Source organism: Anser brachyrhynchus (assembly GCF_964034855.1).
Source record: "Anser brachyrhynchus genome assembly, chromosome: 2".
In the NCBI taxonomy this organism is placed as follows: Eukaryota; Metazoa; Chordata; class Aves; order Anseriformes; family Anatidae; genus Anser; species Anser brachyrhynchus.
Window position 1 is genome coordinate 159,261,724 of NC_137695.1, and position 16,381 is coordinate 159,278,104.

At 50.4% G+C, this 16,381-nt stretch overlaps 1 protein-coding gene across 11 annotated transcripts in view; it reads left to right on the plus strand.

Moving 5' to 3' along the window:
- The window catches only part of ADGRB1 (adhesion G protein-coupled receptor B1), a 258,665-nt gene that overhangs the window by 178,275 nt on the left and 64,009 nt on the right, over nt 1-16,381 (plus strand). For all 11 annotated transcript variants that reach the window (XM_080580828.1, XM_080580829.1, XM_080580833.1 and 8 more), the window contains one exon: nt 14,939-15,042. In XM_080580828.1, coding sequence (XP_080436954.1) covers nt 14,939-15,042 — 104 coding nt within the window. The remainder of the gene's footprint in view (nt 1-14,938; nt 15,043-16,381) is intronic.

Sequence of the window (16,381 nt, forward strand, 5' to 3'; positions counted from 1 at the left end):
CTCACAACTCATTATTCCCAGCCCGGAGTCAACTCAGGAGCACCAGAGTGAGTCCTTTGGCCACGCTGGGAGGAAAGCTGGGACCCGGCTACCTCCTGATCCCCTCGAAGTAAAGCCCAGGGTTTGTTGGTGCTCTGGAGGGTTGCTCACCCATGTCCTCATGGTACCACCCTCGATTTTTTAACCAAGTGTCTTTGTGAGCAAGCCCGTCTTCCCCAGAGGTGGCATCTCGTCAGCGGTGGTGTCTGTGGTGCTGACATTTATAGTGCAGTTTTTCATGTGCCTTGGGAGCTCTCGGGACAAGAAGCTCCGTCCTCCTGTGTCATGAAGATTATTTATTGCGATAAATCTCCCTTCTGGAGTCTTTGGCCCTGGCAGGTTGAAATATTTGTAACCCTGGTACGGGCACAGCTTTTTTTTTTTTTTTTTTTTTTTTTTTTTCAGTGAGGATGGAACTGGGAAGTTTTGGGGAGGATGAGTGTTGCTGCCCAGGCGGGTGATTCGGTCTTTCCTAGGACAGGATTTCCCTGGGTGTTGCTTTCGAAGCAGGGAAAGGAAGCAGTTTTCCCTGATTTCAGTGGAGCTAGGGGCTGGGGGTGCTGGCTTTGGAATCAGTTTTGGAAACAGACATCCTTAAACTGAGATGGAGCAGTTCAGACCCAGCCCAAAAGCTAGAGTTTGAGTTCGACTCCTCCTCTGGGTCTGATTTCCGATGGCCCCTGCTATTTCTGGCACTGCTTTGGCTGGATTGCTGTCATTAAACAACAAACCTCTCAGCTGAGGAAGACAGACGGGATTTGGGGTCTTTCTTTTCATTTTGGTTTTACCCCATACCCAGCTTGGTAGGGGAACGGTAGGGCCAAAGGGAAATCACACAGCCCTGTATTCAAACTTTGCAAACTGTGGTCAGTCGGATTAAGAGTCTCGTGGTGGTGTTTTTCAACGTTTCTTGGCAATCCTGGCAATTTGTTGGTGATGGGAAGGGAAGAGAGCAGGATCTGAGGATTTGTAGGGCATCCTTTCGCTCTCTGGTTGTCTTGTCTGAGTTTGACTTGTGTTGTTTGACTCGTGTTGCCTCTTCTGCCTACCAGCTCACGATCTGTAAAGTCAAGTAAGTTTTACAGCGTAGCTCCTAGAGTAGTAAGAGTGCACAAATACAGCTCTCTGCCCTCTCCTCCCCTCCTTTCTCCCAGCCTGGTCTGCAGAGGCTGGTCAGCTCTGCCCTCATTTCTAGGGCTAGCAAAGGTGGAAAGGTGCTGGTGGCAAAAACTTGTACGGCTGCTGACTTTGGTGTGTCCATGATGAATTTTTGGAGCATCTTGACCCCGTGACCACATTTACCCCTTTATCGACATGCAAGCAATTAGCTGGAAGGTCCGAGCAGCACCCTTGGGGTTTTGTGGGGTGTGTTGGATCAGGCTGAATGGCAGAGCTGACTTGGAGGCGTGCTGGTGAGGTGGGTGAGTGTAAGGGGTGAGATCCCGTCCCAGGTTGCTGCAGTCCGAAAAGCAGAGGCTTTGTTCCCTGTTAGCTCCCGTTGGGGTGAAGGCAAGGCACCTTTCGGGGTATGTACAGGAGGGGACAACAAGTCCCGAGCTCCCCTCCCAGTTCACAATGTTGGTTTTTTTAATTATTTTTTAATTTTTAATTTTTTTTACTGAAAGCATCCCGACGCTGTCTGTGCAGCAGAGGAGAAAAAATCCTTTTTACCCTGGGGAAATAACGCGTGGCAAGGAGCCTCTCAGTGCACATCTCGGACAGGTCAGGCTGGCTGCTCAGAAGGGGCTGACAGCACTTCCGATGGAAAATTAGGGCAGCGTTTCCCTTAGCTAAGACCAGAGCACTTTATTTAGGGATTAGTATTTTAATATTAATATTCTACCGTTGTTTAGCACCTGAGATTTGGAGTTTGGATAGGAATGAAGCCTTCTGAGTGCCTTGAGGACAGCCAGTGCTCAACTTCCCAGTTGTTTCCTGGGTCGTAACGAATAAATTCTGCTTCTCGTGTGACGTTAACGCTTCGATTTAAAAGCTGGGCTTTTCTGTCGAAGGGAAGTTCTTGCTTTTGCTAGGCTTGAATCCTTAAGGTGGCCGAACCGCTGCCAGTTTGCACAGGGGCTGAAGGGCTCGTTCGGGTGTGCTGGCTGAGCCACGGGGCTGGGAGCTGTTCCCGTGCCTGCAGATGAGATGATGACCTTGGGCTAATCACTTCACTACTTTCCGCTTCCTCTCCGCCAGCTGCAGCACCCTGGCAGGTGCCATCCCAGCCTCGGTGCCCTCAGCCCGTGGGGTGCCACCGAAAGGTCCCAGCGCTGACGTGTTCCTGGCGGAGCAGCAGCAACCTCTGCTCACCCCGTTAGCCAGGACAAGCACTGCTGAGCTGTGAGCTTTTGGATTTTTGAGCTCCAAATCCCCCGTTTGTGCCCCGTCCTTTAAGGGATGCTGCTCCACGCGGGCTGTCTCTCAGTATCTGACGGTTCCTCTTGCCTCCAAGCTCTCCAACTGGAAATGTTTGCTGAGATTTCCTGAGGATTCGTGCTGTTACCACTGGATCCCCCCATCCGCACATGGAGAGGGCAAAAAAGGTGATGGGAGATCCAGCTGGGGCTCCTGCCTGTCTCAGGACAGCTTTGTGCTGACTCTGGGGAAGGTTTTGGTGTTTGCTCAGGGGGATCTTTTCCCCCCGGGTCTGTGGCAGCCCGGAGGAGCAAGTTGGGCTCCTGCAGATCGCAGGCTCCACGCTGCTCTTTCCCTTGCTCGGCAGGGATGCTCTGATCACTAAAATCGGGAGCTTGGCCACGTGTTTTTAGCATGGGGTGGACAGAGCGTGAACCGGCCGGCTTTTCCCCTCCCACTCTCCCATAATACAACTAGGAAATAGGGTGTGATGCCCTTCAGTGGCCAAATGGGCCGACCCACTGTCTAGCAAGAAGGAAAACGTTATTTTTTAAGCTTGGCCTCGTAACAGAGGGGCTGGTTTGTGATCCCATGTCTCTGGAAGCCCCCCACCGTCGAGTGTTTGCTTTGTCATTGCTGACCCATCGGCGTCTATGGCAGAGTGAATTTGGGCGAACCCAAGGGAGTTTGGAGAGGATCTGGAGTCAGCGGGCGTGTGATTTTTGTGGGGTTTTCAGGGGAAAGGGAACAGGGATGGGAGCAGTGCTGGGTTTGCTGTTCTGGGGGGGAGAGGTGCCTGGGGATTGCCATTGCTGCAGAGCATGCAGATAATTTGGGAATCCACAAATAAGCGAGCAAATGCGAGTGAGGAGACGGAGACGAGGGTTATAGGAAATCCCTCTCGGTGCAGTGCTTCTAGGGGAGACAACAGCGGAATACATTAGGAGAAGACAGGTAGCACACAAAGTAATAATGGGAGGATTTGGCTCAGCATAATAAGCAGTCATCCCCGCATCCCACCTCCTTCGCGGCTGTCTGCGCATTCGGCTGTCTGTCGATCCGCTGAGCAGTTCAGGAGATATTCGCAGCCGACAGCTTCCCTCCGCCGAGTTTCCACTCCACGCTTGTGGATTCGCTCGCCTCTTGAGCTCGAAACTCCGGGAGGTGGGATTGCAGCAGCAGCAGCAGCGGCGGCGGCGGCAGTGGGGCTGCAGCTCTCCGGAGCCAGAAGAGCTCGGCGCAGCCCTGGCAGGGACTCTTCTGCAGGCGAATGCTGCTGCATCACCCTGTGTCTCTTCATCTGAAGGGGACGTGGGAGAGGAACACGATCGAGTGGCAGCGAGCTTAAAACACTGGGGGATTCACTGCTTCAGCGTGAGTAACACTGAGCACGATTCACCCTTCGGTGCACAGGCGAGACCGGCGCCGGCGTTCGCCGGGTGACCCCAGGAGCAGGGCTGAGGTTAGTCCCTCGTCTTCAGCTGAAATTAAAGGCTACCCGTCTGCATCTGGGGCACCGTGTGTCCAGGAGCTCCTGAGGGGGTTGGTGCTTATCCCGAGCCCGCGGTGGTTAATGGCCGGGTGCCACGAAGGCAGCTTAGCGAGTGTGACAGCTGCCCTGTTACCCAGCCACGGCTTACCACTCCGGTACAGGAGGTGTGGATTTAAGCCAGGACACCAGGCTCTTCCCAATTCCCACTTTCCCATTTCCTAAGGGCTCGAAAAAAGCTGCTCTCGGGCTCAGCCTCTGCTGATTTGAGCCGTGCAGGGCCAGAAAAGTGTGCGGAGGGGGGTGAGTGGTGTCGCTTGGGGATGCTCCGCGTTGGGGCAGGAGCAGTGCGATGCGCGAGCGTGGCAGGGTCTGTGTGTGCTTGGGGACGGTGCCAAGCGTGCTACCTGCACGTTGATGGCAAGGGGAGCCCTGCGAGAGGCTTGGAGTTGTCCCTCGAGGTTAAAATACCAAGGGGAAAGGGGAAAATAGCCTAATGGATGGAAGGTAGCTGAGGACCGGGCTTGAGTGGCGGTGAGAAAGGTTTAATTCAGGAGCAAGGGAATAACCGAGCACTGGGAGCCTCCGTCAGCGGGGTTTGGTTGGACAGGCTGGGGATGGTTCTGGGGGAAATGAGCTTCTTGGGCCTTTTCTCACCCTTCTGCATGTCATGTGTAAGCCAGCTCACCTGCTTGTCTGCTTCTTGCTGTGCGAGTGTGAGAAGTGTGGCGGAGGTGCGGTGGGTGGCCGTGAGGTGGAAATGCACGACGGAGGCAGATGGGGAGGCTGGGACGGGTGAGGAGACGTATTTGGAGAAATCAAAGGGTTTGCCCATGGTTGGACAAAGCAGCTGGCCTGCTGTAACTCTTGTCTTGACATTATTTCATATTTATCATGAGTTACTTGGACTGCCGTGTCACCAGGAGGCATAGCTACAGAGCATGACTTCAGCGAGCTGCCTGGTGCCGAGCGGGCCAGAAAAACCACCCCAAAACTCCCCGATCCCAAAAAAACACCCCGATCCCAAAGAGCTTCCATCTGAAATGCAAAAGGAAAGGCGACACGTGGCTGCAGGCGGGCGTGGGGACACGTGTGAGCAGCGCGAGGGCATTAGTCACTGCAGCGAGTCGTGGCACATCTGCCGCCAGCAGGAGCTTTCTGTAGGCACTGCACCCGCCAGGCTTTTAGGGAGAATTAAAGACAGAGCCCCGGGTGGCTTTCTAGGTGTGTTTTTTGCGGGGGGGAGGTTCTCCCGAGGCAGAGGACGGCGTGGGAGACAGCACAAAGGTGCTCGGTTGAAAATGGTAACGAGTGGGTGACGGAGGCAGGTCTCATGGGCTCGGCAGGGGTGGGAGCCAGCGCGTTCATGCTAAGAGGGATCATCTTCCCTTTCAAAGCCCTGCTAGGGCTGAGCACGTCGTGTTTGGAGCCCCAAAAAGAGCTGGTTGAACCGTTGAGCATTTTACCTACCTTTCTTATTCGCCACGCGCGCATCTCCAGAGCGTTTTTGCCTGGAAAAGCCTTTTTTAGGTAATTTTGACAAGCTGCTTCACCACTCAGCCCTGCTGTGCCCTGCCTAAAGGCTTAGGTTGCCCTTGAACTGCCATGCGGTGAGACATGGAAATTAAGCCGTTATTATTATTTTGCAACAAACGTCTGCTCATCTAAACCAAAATTGAATCCGTTTCCAACAGGCTCGTGCTTTAATACCTTTGCTGTCCATGGACAGCTGAGTGGACAAATTCCCTGGCAAGAGTTTGGCAGTAAGGCAATCTTCACGTGAAAATGGTCAATACGCACAGAAAACAAATGTCAGGCTCCTAAAAATGAGCACACGAGCTTGAAACTCCTCTCTGAAAGTTGCGCCAGTCTAAGTGAGAAGCTGGTGTGATGTTGATGGTCGGTCAAAACGAGGTCTGCAGCTCGAGGGCTCGCCAGCTACCTGCCCTACCAACCAGAGGGATGTGCAGAATGCATCCCATAAATCCACGAAAGCAAAGTGACTTTGCTCTTTTCCCATAAGTAAGCCAACGCTTTTACTTTTCATGACAAATTGCTCTTTCTGCTCTTTTAAATGTGTCAGTCGTGTCAGCTCTTTCCCGGGTGGGGCCAGTTGGGTCGTGTTTATATCAAGTTGGAGGAGATAATATCAAATCGGTGTAAATCCAGGGGCTGTTATGGTTTTACTTCCCCGTCGCTCAGCTGAGGATGAGACGAGCGGCAGGGCCAGAAGCTGACTCCTGGAGCCCTGCTGTGACAGCACCACCCCGTGCAGAGGGAGCTGGCACCAGCAGACCCCAGTAACCACCCAGTATTGCACTGGGTGGGGGAAATCATGCCCGATCCCATGGGTTCTTCCGATTGTAGCTGGCAGAAAGCTGTCACTGTCACCACAACGGCATCTGTGTGACGCCCACAAATCCCATCAGCTGCTAAATAGCTGAAATCCTTTCCTATCCTCTTCAGAGGCAAACTCCAGCCAATTCGCTCCCGAAAGCCTCGGAGGATTGATAGCGAGCTGGAAACACCTTTTTCTTCAAGGTTTTGGGTTCAGCCCTAGCTTGGGTCAGGAGCCATTGCCAACAGAGGGACCTTCAGGGGCTGAACGGTGAGAGACAAGTCCTTGCAGGAGAGGAATCACGGCTGGAAGCAGAAATTAAGGGGACTTCCAGACACCTTTCTCCTTCGGCTGGGCTGTCCCCAGGGCAGGGTGAGCATCGCCCGCTCTGCCGGGAGAGCCGCAGCTCTGGCACGGCTCGCCAGCACGACGCCGAGAGAGTACAACAAACAGCGGGCTGTTTTGGAGTAATTTGGTGAAACGCCGTCGCCTGGCATGGAACCAAAACCCTACTTAAATCAGGATAAACACAGTCTGGATTCCCCCCCCTCGTTTTCCATTCCCAGTCTGCCATGGCGTTATTTTTTTCTCCTCTTTTTTTTTTTTTTTTTTTTTTTTTTTTTTTTTTTTTGCTGTGTGTAAATCTCGCCCCGTTTCCCCGCGAGGGGCTGAGCACTGCGGCTCTGAAGTTAGCAGAGCTGAGAACACACGTGTGAAAGCAGACCAGGATGGGTAATTCGAGGATGAGCTTGCAAATCTTTTATAGATTTTATTGGAACTGGTTGTCTGCTGTGTAGTACAGAGAAGGGGCGATCCCAAGCAGAGAGGAGCAGTGAAGGAGGCTCATTTTTAATGTCATTAGACTCAGCCCCTATGTCCATACTGTAAAATAATACTAGTAATAATAATGTTAATAATAATAATATTAATAATATCAAATCCCAGTCTACCACTGCCCTGTAATTGTCCCCACTGCCTTTGTCCCTGTGCCAAATTGCAGTGCCCAGGGGATGGCACGGTCCATAGATGTTCCACCAGAAGGTATGGACGAAACCCTTCTATTTTGAAGCTTGAGCTGGTAGAGCATCAGCTCTACTACATCACTTCATCTCAGGGCAGCAGAATGGTCCTGGGCCCTCTTATTTTCTACAGCAGACCTGGCGAGGTAGGGTTTGCTGCTCAGTGCAGCGCATTTGATAGTGGTATTGCACAGCCTGATTGAAGTTCTCTTCTGCCTCGGGTGTCTCAGAAGGAGAGAGGGCCCATAGAGGGCTAGACTGCTTTGGTTATTACCAGCTTTACCATGGAAATTGGTTCTGTTTTCCCTTCCACCATGTAAAACTTGCTTTAAAGGGTAGGGCTGGGACAGAGCAAGTCTCACCATGCACATAAAGAGCAAAGATTTAGAAAACAGGTACTCTGGACGGCCAGCTAAGGAACAGTTAAAGTAAAAACTGTCTGCTCTCTCTCCTTCATACCTCCCCACGTTGATATTGTGCAGCAGAGAATGAGATGCTCGTGCTTGATTGTCCTGACATAGCTCCGGGAACCCCCTAAGGCACACATCTAAAATCCAAGCTGAACTGAGGTCTGGCAGATGGAGGGAGAGCACTGTTATCCCCTTCCATTTCCAGGGGGGGACAAAATAGGCCCCTGAGAAGTTAAGGGCAGTGTTTTCAGTCCAAAGCAGATGGGTTGAGTGGGGTCCTTCATGTTAATACAAGCACAGTCCAGCCCTCCTTGATGTCCCGACTTCAAGTTTTGGACCTGGGAACGCAGTCTGGTCCTTCACGGAGCTGCAGCAAGGCGACTTGTCGTGCTGACCACTGGCAGGTAGATAACGCCGCCGTTACCTCCTGTAATTCGCCACCAGTCTGAAGGAAATGATTATATTGTCCCTACTAACCACTCCTCCACCCCGAGAGCTTCCTCGAGGCTGTTTGAAAGGCAGATTGCCCTGTTGTGTCTTGGGAGCAGGCTCAGTACTGAGCGGAGTTAGCAGTTGTTAATAAATAGTAGCGCATTAAGGTGTCTCTCCGGGTGATTTTCCTGGACTGTAATTACACAGAATTGCCCGTTAGACTGGCCAAATTGCATAAAAGGAGCCCTCAGCTCCACAGATACGCTGCCGATAACGGGGGGCTATTAGCTTTGACATGAGAAGATGGTGATTGTGATGTGAAGGAAGCAAAACAAGGTACAAATCCTCAGGACTGCTCTTGCACTGACATGGGCTGAGCCGGGGAGGATGCCAGAAAAGAAGTTGCAAAGAACTTGGTTATTAACGATACCACTAAGGGATTTTCGTGTAGTGATCTCAAAGCCCTGCTCAGAAACTGGAAAATAGTTTCATGCCTCCTCGGTGCTCCTCTGTTTTGAGTTAAGTGAGCCCTGCAGGGCTGCTGATAATGCTGAGCCCCCAAAAAGCTCCTTTCCCCAGTGACCTGGTCCCACCTTCACTAAATCCTTGCTCCTGCCTCTGTTTTGGGGTCCACCAAAAAGAGCCTGTGTCCTCTTCCTCTCTCCCCATCCGCGGTAGGATCAGTATTAGTGCATGAATTTTCTCCTGGGGTAACACAGTCTGAAATGCCGTGGGGCAGAGCAGACCCACAACAACTAGAGCAAGAAATACTTCTTCCAGGAGGTGAAAACTGAGCTTTCCCTTTAGCAGCTCCACCCGTATCTGTAATTTTGCCGTGGTTCTCAGCAGCTGGCATGCCCTGCTGCAGCTGGGCAGCTGGATGTCTGTGCTGCTTCTGCTGAGCACTGTGTGATGTTCAGGGGAGTACGAGCAGCACCTTCTTGTGCTGTGTAATGGGGTATGGGTGAGTGAGGGCATGGCTTTGCTCCTCTTGGCTCTGCAGAGTCCTCTGTGGTGGGCACATGGCTGAGCTGGGTCAAGAGCCCGGTGTGTACTCAGGTGAAGGTTTCATAGCATCACTCATTGTCAAAGTCCTTAAAAACACTGTATATTGCCATGGGAGAATCCTAGAATCATAGAATGGCTCGGGTTGGAAGGGACCTTAAGTATCACCTAACTCCAACCCCCTGCCATAGGCAGGGATGCCACCCACCAGATCAGGTTGGCCAAGACCCCATCAGGCCTGGCCTTGAGCACCTCCAGGGATGGGGCATCCGCAACCTCCTTAGGCAACCTGTTCCAGTGCCTCACCACCCTCACAGTGAAGAATTTCCTCATAATGTCTAGTCTAAATCTATCCTCTTTTAGTTGAAGACCATTCCCCCTTGTCCTATCATTATCCACCCGAGCAAAGAGTCCTTCTCCATCCTTTCTATAAGACCCCTTTAGGTATTGAAAGAAGAATAACCTGGGTTGCTGCCCTTTGGGGCAACTGCTGTCCTTTTTATGCAGTGATTGTGCTGGGGTGCAGAACATGGCTGGTACTTCACCAAACCCCTTAAATATACATACAGATACACATAGCTACGTACATGCACCCCTGTATTTTCACAATGAGGCAATTGTTTGGAAAGGGAGCCTTAAAGTAAGAACGAATGAAGGCCAGGTACAAAAGGAACTAGTTGCTGTCCACCAGGTGAGCTTCTGCACCTAATCGTGTACTCCGTGGTGCCTGGAGCAGGGCAGATCCCAGTTCACATCCCGTGAACAAGTTTCCTTTTGACCTGCACTTGGCCGGGAGCCTGGGTGTGAGCAACGCGTGGCTGGTGGGCAGCAGGAGCTGGAGACAACAACCTAGATGCTTTGCATTCATACCTTCCTCGTAGCTTTACACCTGCTTTTGTTGCCTGCATGCTGCCAGGAGAACCCAAAGAGCCTGAGCCCGAATGAAAAACTCAGAATCTAAGTGGGGATAAAAACGTTTTCAGGATTTTTTTCACCAATTACAAGAGCACATCCCCCTCCCGGTCATTCATCCCTGCTAGGTTGTTTTCTTACAGCACCGACATACACCCCCTTGTTCAGAAAGCAGTTCACTTTCATGATTACTGGTAAAAGCAGTATTTTCCAGCAATTTTACCACCTCTTTGATAGCTCGCTGCTTTGAAAAGAGTTGTCCGACCAGCAACAAAATCAATAGAAAGTGGCTTTAAAAACTGCTGGGGAACTGAGAAAAGCCTTTAGTCCAGTGGCACAGCGAAGTGGTTTCTGAGCAGTTTTTGGAGCGCAGCATGCCATCGGGTCCAGTCTGTTCATAGAAGAATCGAACGAGTCTCACTGCCCATGACTTGAGCGGTAGAAGTTGGTCATGCGAAGAGGAAGGTGAGGGGCACTCTGCTCACAGCCTGCAGGTACCATGGCAAAAACTGTAAGACCAAGCTCCTCTGGCTTGTGCCTGGTGATATAGCAAGGGACAAGAGCCACAAGCTATAGCTTGTAAGAATAATGCGGGATATTAGGAAGAAAAGGTTTCCCTGGCAGAGTGGCACGGTCTTGGCATGGCCATCAGAAGGATGCTGGGGCTCGTGGTCTTTGAGGGTTTCCCAGCCTCATCTAGACAAAGTCATCCTCACTTCATGTTAGTCTGAGTCCTGCTCCAAGCAATAAGTTGCATTAGAAGCCTCCAGATGTCCCTTGCAACCAGGACTTCCGTAATTCTCTTGTTTCATGAGGCTTTCATGTAAAATGTGCGAGGAGTCAGGCTCAAGGCGACCATTCTGAGCAGCAAACACATCTGCAAAAACAAAGCCCCAAACTCCAAACTCACATGTCTGCAGCTAATTTGAGAGAAAAACAAATGGTTTAATTTTTCAGTGGCTTTATTAGTAGGCTGTCGTGCCTGTAAAGAGTTCGTTCAGCCTTGCTCGGTATCGAAGATGGGAAAAGCAAAAGTAACAGCTTGCTTGTAAGGTCTCAGGCAAACGGTGTGGCATTAAGAAATACCATTTTTGACTTTGTTCTAATTGGAGCCTCTTTGACCCTGGAGCCAGAGCAGGATAACGGAACAGGCACAGCTCAGATGAAGTCACTTTTCACGGCGTGGTGCAGAAACTAAAAGATGGAAAGGGAGACATGGAGAGAATGCAAAGGGAGGAGAGCAAGGGAGAAGCATTGAGAGCGAGAAGAAAAGGCAGAGCGTGTCATGGATAATGGCCAAAGTAAGGAGAAAAGTAAGACAAGGGAGAAAAGGGGAAAAAAAAAAGGATAAAGGAAGAGAAGGGAAGAGGAGAAGAAGGAAGCCGAGGGAAATTGTCAAGAAGAGGAGCGTCCTTGTGCCCTGCTAGGCAGGGCAATGCGGTGGCCGGGCAGCCAGCAGCCGCGGGCAGCGGCGCTCGTTATTTCCATCCTCGCTGATGTCATTGATTGCTCCCCTCCTCCCTTGTCATGCTTGGTGACAGGACGGTGGCACTTGTGACTCGTAACCACCAGCTCTGTCCTGCTGTGCCCATGCGAAGGTCTTCCTTCAGCACCCCGGGGGCACGGTCTCACCTGCGTTTTGGGAGGCTCCCCGAGGCCACCGGCAGCAGACAGGGGATGGAGGAGAGGCAGTGATGGGCCACTTGGTGCCATCTCCAGTCCAGGCAGGACAAGGTGACACCCCGTGCCTTGCCTGGCCTTCACAAAGAACCAATTTCCCTCTTGGCTGTGGTGCCGGGGAGCTCCTGTAGAGGTCCTTGCTGTCATTTTGGTGGTATTGCTATTTCTTTTTAAACCAATCTTTTGGTTTCCCCTCTTCCTCCTCTGAAGAAATTTTTCCTTGCTAGCCCCAGATCCTCCAGCATCCAACCACCTTCTGTCAGGGGATTTAATTAGTCAGGAGAAATAAAACAAACAATGCTTCATTTGCCAAAGGGAAGGAGTGTAGGAGGGGGAAAGGAAGATGGGGAAGACAGAGAAACCTTAATAATGAAAAAAAAAAAAAAAAGCAGGATCCTAATCTACATGGTCCTGAGCCTTTAGGACCTCCTGTTCTGCCCACAAGTGAGCTCCTGCTCTTATTGCAGGCAGTGTTTTTTATAGTTACCCATTCTCGTGATGTCAGTAGGGCCAGACCAACCATCCCTGGTCTGTGGGGAGAAGGGATGAGGGTCATGGCACCTCCTCAGGAAGAGTGCCTCTGGTGCCCAGGGGTCTTGTGGAAATTTGGCAGAAGGATAAAGGAAGGAGGAGCAGATTGGGGTCTTCTAGAAGGAGGAAGACACCAGCTATTATCCACCAGCCCGGCTTCCAGTTGGGGAAAGAACCTGAGGGTTTTGGGGCTGGAGGAGGTTGGAGAGGATGTGGAAGGGAATTAGGGTTATTGAGTTGGGAATACAGGGACAAAGTCTGCTCCTCCGTTAAAATCCCAACTCCTTTTCTCGTGGTGCTCTCAGATGGCTTAGAAATGAATTATCTGCTGTTATTTTTTTTTATTTTTTTTTTTTTGCTTTAATGGAGCTCCTCCCCGACTTTTATCCAGTTGCCCATGAAAAGCCATTGAAACGAGACCTACTTAAATCAAATGTCACAATCGATGCTCGTCCCAGGCCACCGCTCGTGTGATGTGAACTCGTGTTGCCGAAAGGGAGGAGCAGGGAGAGGAAGGGGGTTGGAGGGAGCTTGGAGCGGCTGAACAGAGCCCAGTCCATGTCTGAAGAGCTCTTCTTCCCATTTTTTGCAGTCCTACATCTTTGAGGCAGGGCTGGGCTTCTGCGGGGCGAAACAGGGTAGAGGTGGCAAAGGGAGAAGCTGTGGCTTTGTCTGGGGATTGCATTTCTCTCCCGTATCCTGACTAAATCACAGACTTCGATTCCCAGAGAACGTCCCTTCCACACGTCAGTTTATAAGGAGCAGGACGCAATATTTCAGCACTTGCACCATCTGGAAGGTGTCCACTTTCAACTTTTTTTTAATGGAAAACAAGTGGAAACGTTCATATTTTCACTGAGGTGTCTTTCTCGATGTTTACCTAATTCTCAAAAACCCTGCTTCTAACTTTCCACAAATATTTGGCAGGAGTAAATTCCCATGGTGGGAATAGAGTCCCAGCAGTCGATGTTAAAAATCTCAGTGATCCAAATAAGAGGAAAACTCAGTGTGTGATCTGAAACCTTTTCAGAAAGCTCTAGGTGGGAGAATGCGGGTCCTTGCTGGATGGACTGGGGAGGCTCTGTGCCATGTTCTTGCTGTTCATGCACAATTGCTCATAATTAGAGGGACTAAGGCATTGTCTTACATCCAATCCCATAATTTCAGCCAATTGAATTGGGCTCAGCATCCACAACCTCAATCTGTATCCTACAGCGGTGAATTCAGAGAGTCCCAAGCCTCCCATTTCCCAAAGAAAGCTCAGGGAAGCTGTACAGTCCTGGTAAGGTGATGTGTCAGGGCTAATAGGATCAGTGGAATGGGAACACTGCAGAGATGTAGCATCACACTTGGCTTCCAGTCTACAGTCGTCTGTATCCCATCAGCTCTTGAGTGAAAATCCTGCAACCAGCCCCTACTCCTTTGGGTACGTATGCCCAGCTGGGCATTCAAACTTCTGAATTCGTCACTCAGTTTTTTCTCAGATCCCTTAAGATCTTGTGCCAGCCTTCCCATAGCTCCCATGGGTTTCACCAGCAGGGTGCTGAAAGCTTTGTTCCTCATTAATTCCCCCCAGCGAGATGAAAAATCTAAGAGGTGGCCTTAATCGAAATATGCAAGTAAGGAAGATCTTCCCGAGCCCTTCAAACCGCCGGGATAATTTAACTCAGATCCCAAGCCCTTGCTATGTCAGAAACCATCTCATCTCCCCAGCTGTAGCGATAGGGCTTGGTACAGCACCAATCTGGAGTGTTTTCCCATATCTCTGCAAAATGCTTCGTGTAGAGGGTCCTGTGCTGCATGGTGGGGCTCAGCTCCTCCGCCTCCATGCCAGCAGAGATCACTGGCGTGGAGATGAGAAACATGCTGGAGAAAAAATCTTGCTGCAGAGAAAACCAGGTGGTGAGAGAGATTTGTAGAACAAGGGGAATTTAGCGGTGTTGGTCAGGCAGATGCAGATAACTCTAGTTATGGACATGGTCCCAGGGATGCAGAGAACAAGGTTAGGAGGATTATAGCCCCAATATATTTGTTCTTGATGTTGCAAGGACTGATGGCAGCAGATCCTTTGTGTTCAGACAGTGGAGGAGAACTGTTGCACAGCAGCATTTTCAGAAGTCCCCGGCACACGAAGAGATGCCTGGTAGTGTAAGGGTTGTGAAGTGATGGATGGTGTGACTGGATGCTGGGTCCCTGGGGGGAGTAGGCAGCGTGTTTTTCCTTTCCTTGCCTCGTCTCCTCCCTTGCCAGATGGATGTTTGTAGTCAGTGGAAGATTTTCACCTTCTTTTCATCCTCCAAGCTTCAGCATCAGTCGTTCCCAGAAGATCTCATTTGTAATCTTTCGAGTGTGGGCAGTGCCTCCTGCTTCTGCCTCATTAATTATCCTCACGCTGGACACGAAGGGCCCGATCCTCCCCTTGTAACCTGTGCTTTTACACCTCTGCCTGGCTGTGGATACCAATTTTCATCCCAGCCTTAACACCGGTGCATGTGGGAGCAGAATCGGGATCAAACAAAGGTTGGGTCACCCAAAAATAGATCCTGGTCCTCTCTCCTCTTTATTTGTGTGGGTAGTGCGATGTGAAGGTCAGGTGAGTTGCAGACAATTAGGAGGAAAGTCCTTGCCGTGAAATCGAGCTGGTAGCGTCTCCTGAGCATCTTTTTTTTTTTTTCTTTTTTTTTTAATTTGTTTTTGCTTTAATGTCTTACTTTCTCTCTTTCAGAACATGGAAAAGGTGCTGGTCCCTTCTGTCACGTTAATTGTAGGCTGTGGAGTATCTTCGCTGACACTTTTGCTGTTGATTATCATTTATGTCTCTGTTTGGAGGTATGGCTTTCATTCTCTTCTTCTCTTCTTGTTGGGGAAAGTAACTGTCTCTTGACCTACATGGATCCTGGAGGTTTTACTGTCGTGTTTTGGGTGCCTGGTGCCTGAGGAAGAGCCCCTTTGTAATGAGTGGGTCCTACAAAAAGTCATCACGGTGGCTTAGTTGGCATCACTCTTTGCTTTTCGTGCCAGAGAAATTAGCACAGTGAAATGAGTGCCACGACCCCATGTAGTCGCACTGTTCATTTTCAAAAGCTGTGTGCTGTTTCTGATGCCTTTACACACCCTGGGAAACCTCGTTTGCAGAGAGGTGGACGCACGCTGCCTCCTGGCAGACAGGTTGCTTCAAGGCATCGTGGGCTGGTCTTTGGTACCATCAAAACATCCACGATCCGTTACGAAAACGTCTGGTCTGAAGAACTGACAGCACTTTTCAGGAGCTTAAGGATGTTAAATCTAGCGGGCTAAATTACTCTCCAGTCTCGTAGTTATGTCCTGCCTTTAGCTTCAGCTGGGATTCCTCGCTACATCCCATTTCAGGGAGCTCCTGTACACCTATAAGCAGGTCAGGTGCAACCTTAAATTGCATTGATTATAGAGGCTGACTTGATTTTGTGGCTGAGCTGTATGAAACAAAGGTCCACGTTGGCCCATGCCCCTGTACAATACGTGCTGGTGGATTCTTGCAAGCCCAAGAACCCAAAGTTTGCATGGGTTCTCCTCATGTACTGCATCACACAAGGGCTGAGCTTATTGTGGAAAGCCTTGCCTTTCCTAAACTAACATGCTGAGAGCTTCTTGACTCTAAAATAAACAAAATAAGGAAAATCAGAACCAGGTGAGCACCCCCAAAATTGAAATGGAGTGGCTACAGGGAATATACTGCTTGGGACCCTTTGTGAGAAGGGATTAGTCTGAGGCTCTTACCTTGTCCAATGACACCTCTTACTAGGGAGGAAAGGGTCAATTCATGTTCGAGTTGTGAACTGAGATAACTTTTTCTACCCATTTTTAGAGGAAAGTGACAAAGGAGTAACAAATGAGCAAAAAAATGCACCTTTTTGTTGATACTGTGACAGTGCATAGTGGCTGGTTAATTATGGTGAGTGCTCTGAGCTGAAGACTGATCATGATAACGTTTATCTAGAACTCAGGTTTTTCCGTGCCTGGGGTATCATTGGACCTGCTCAAGTCCTTGTCCTCTCCTGCTTTTCCTCAGGCTGGGCAGCACTGGGCAGCGCTGGTAGGTGACTTACTGGTGTCACTGGTGTCAGGATCAAGTGGAAAGTTAGGAGAGAGGAGTGAAGAGCAGGTGTTGGCGCCTCACCCTCTCTTTCCT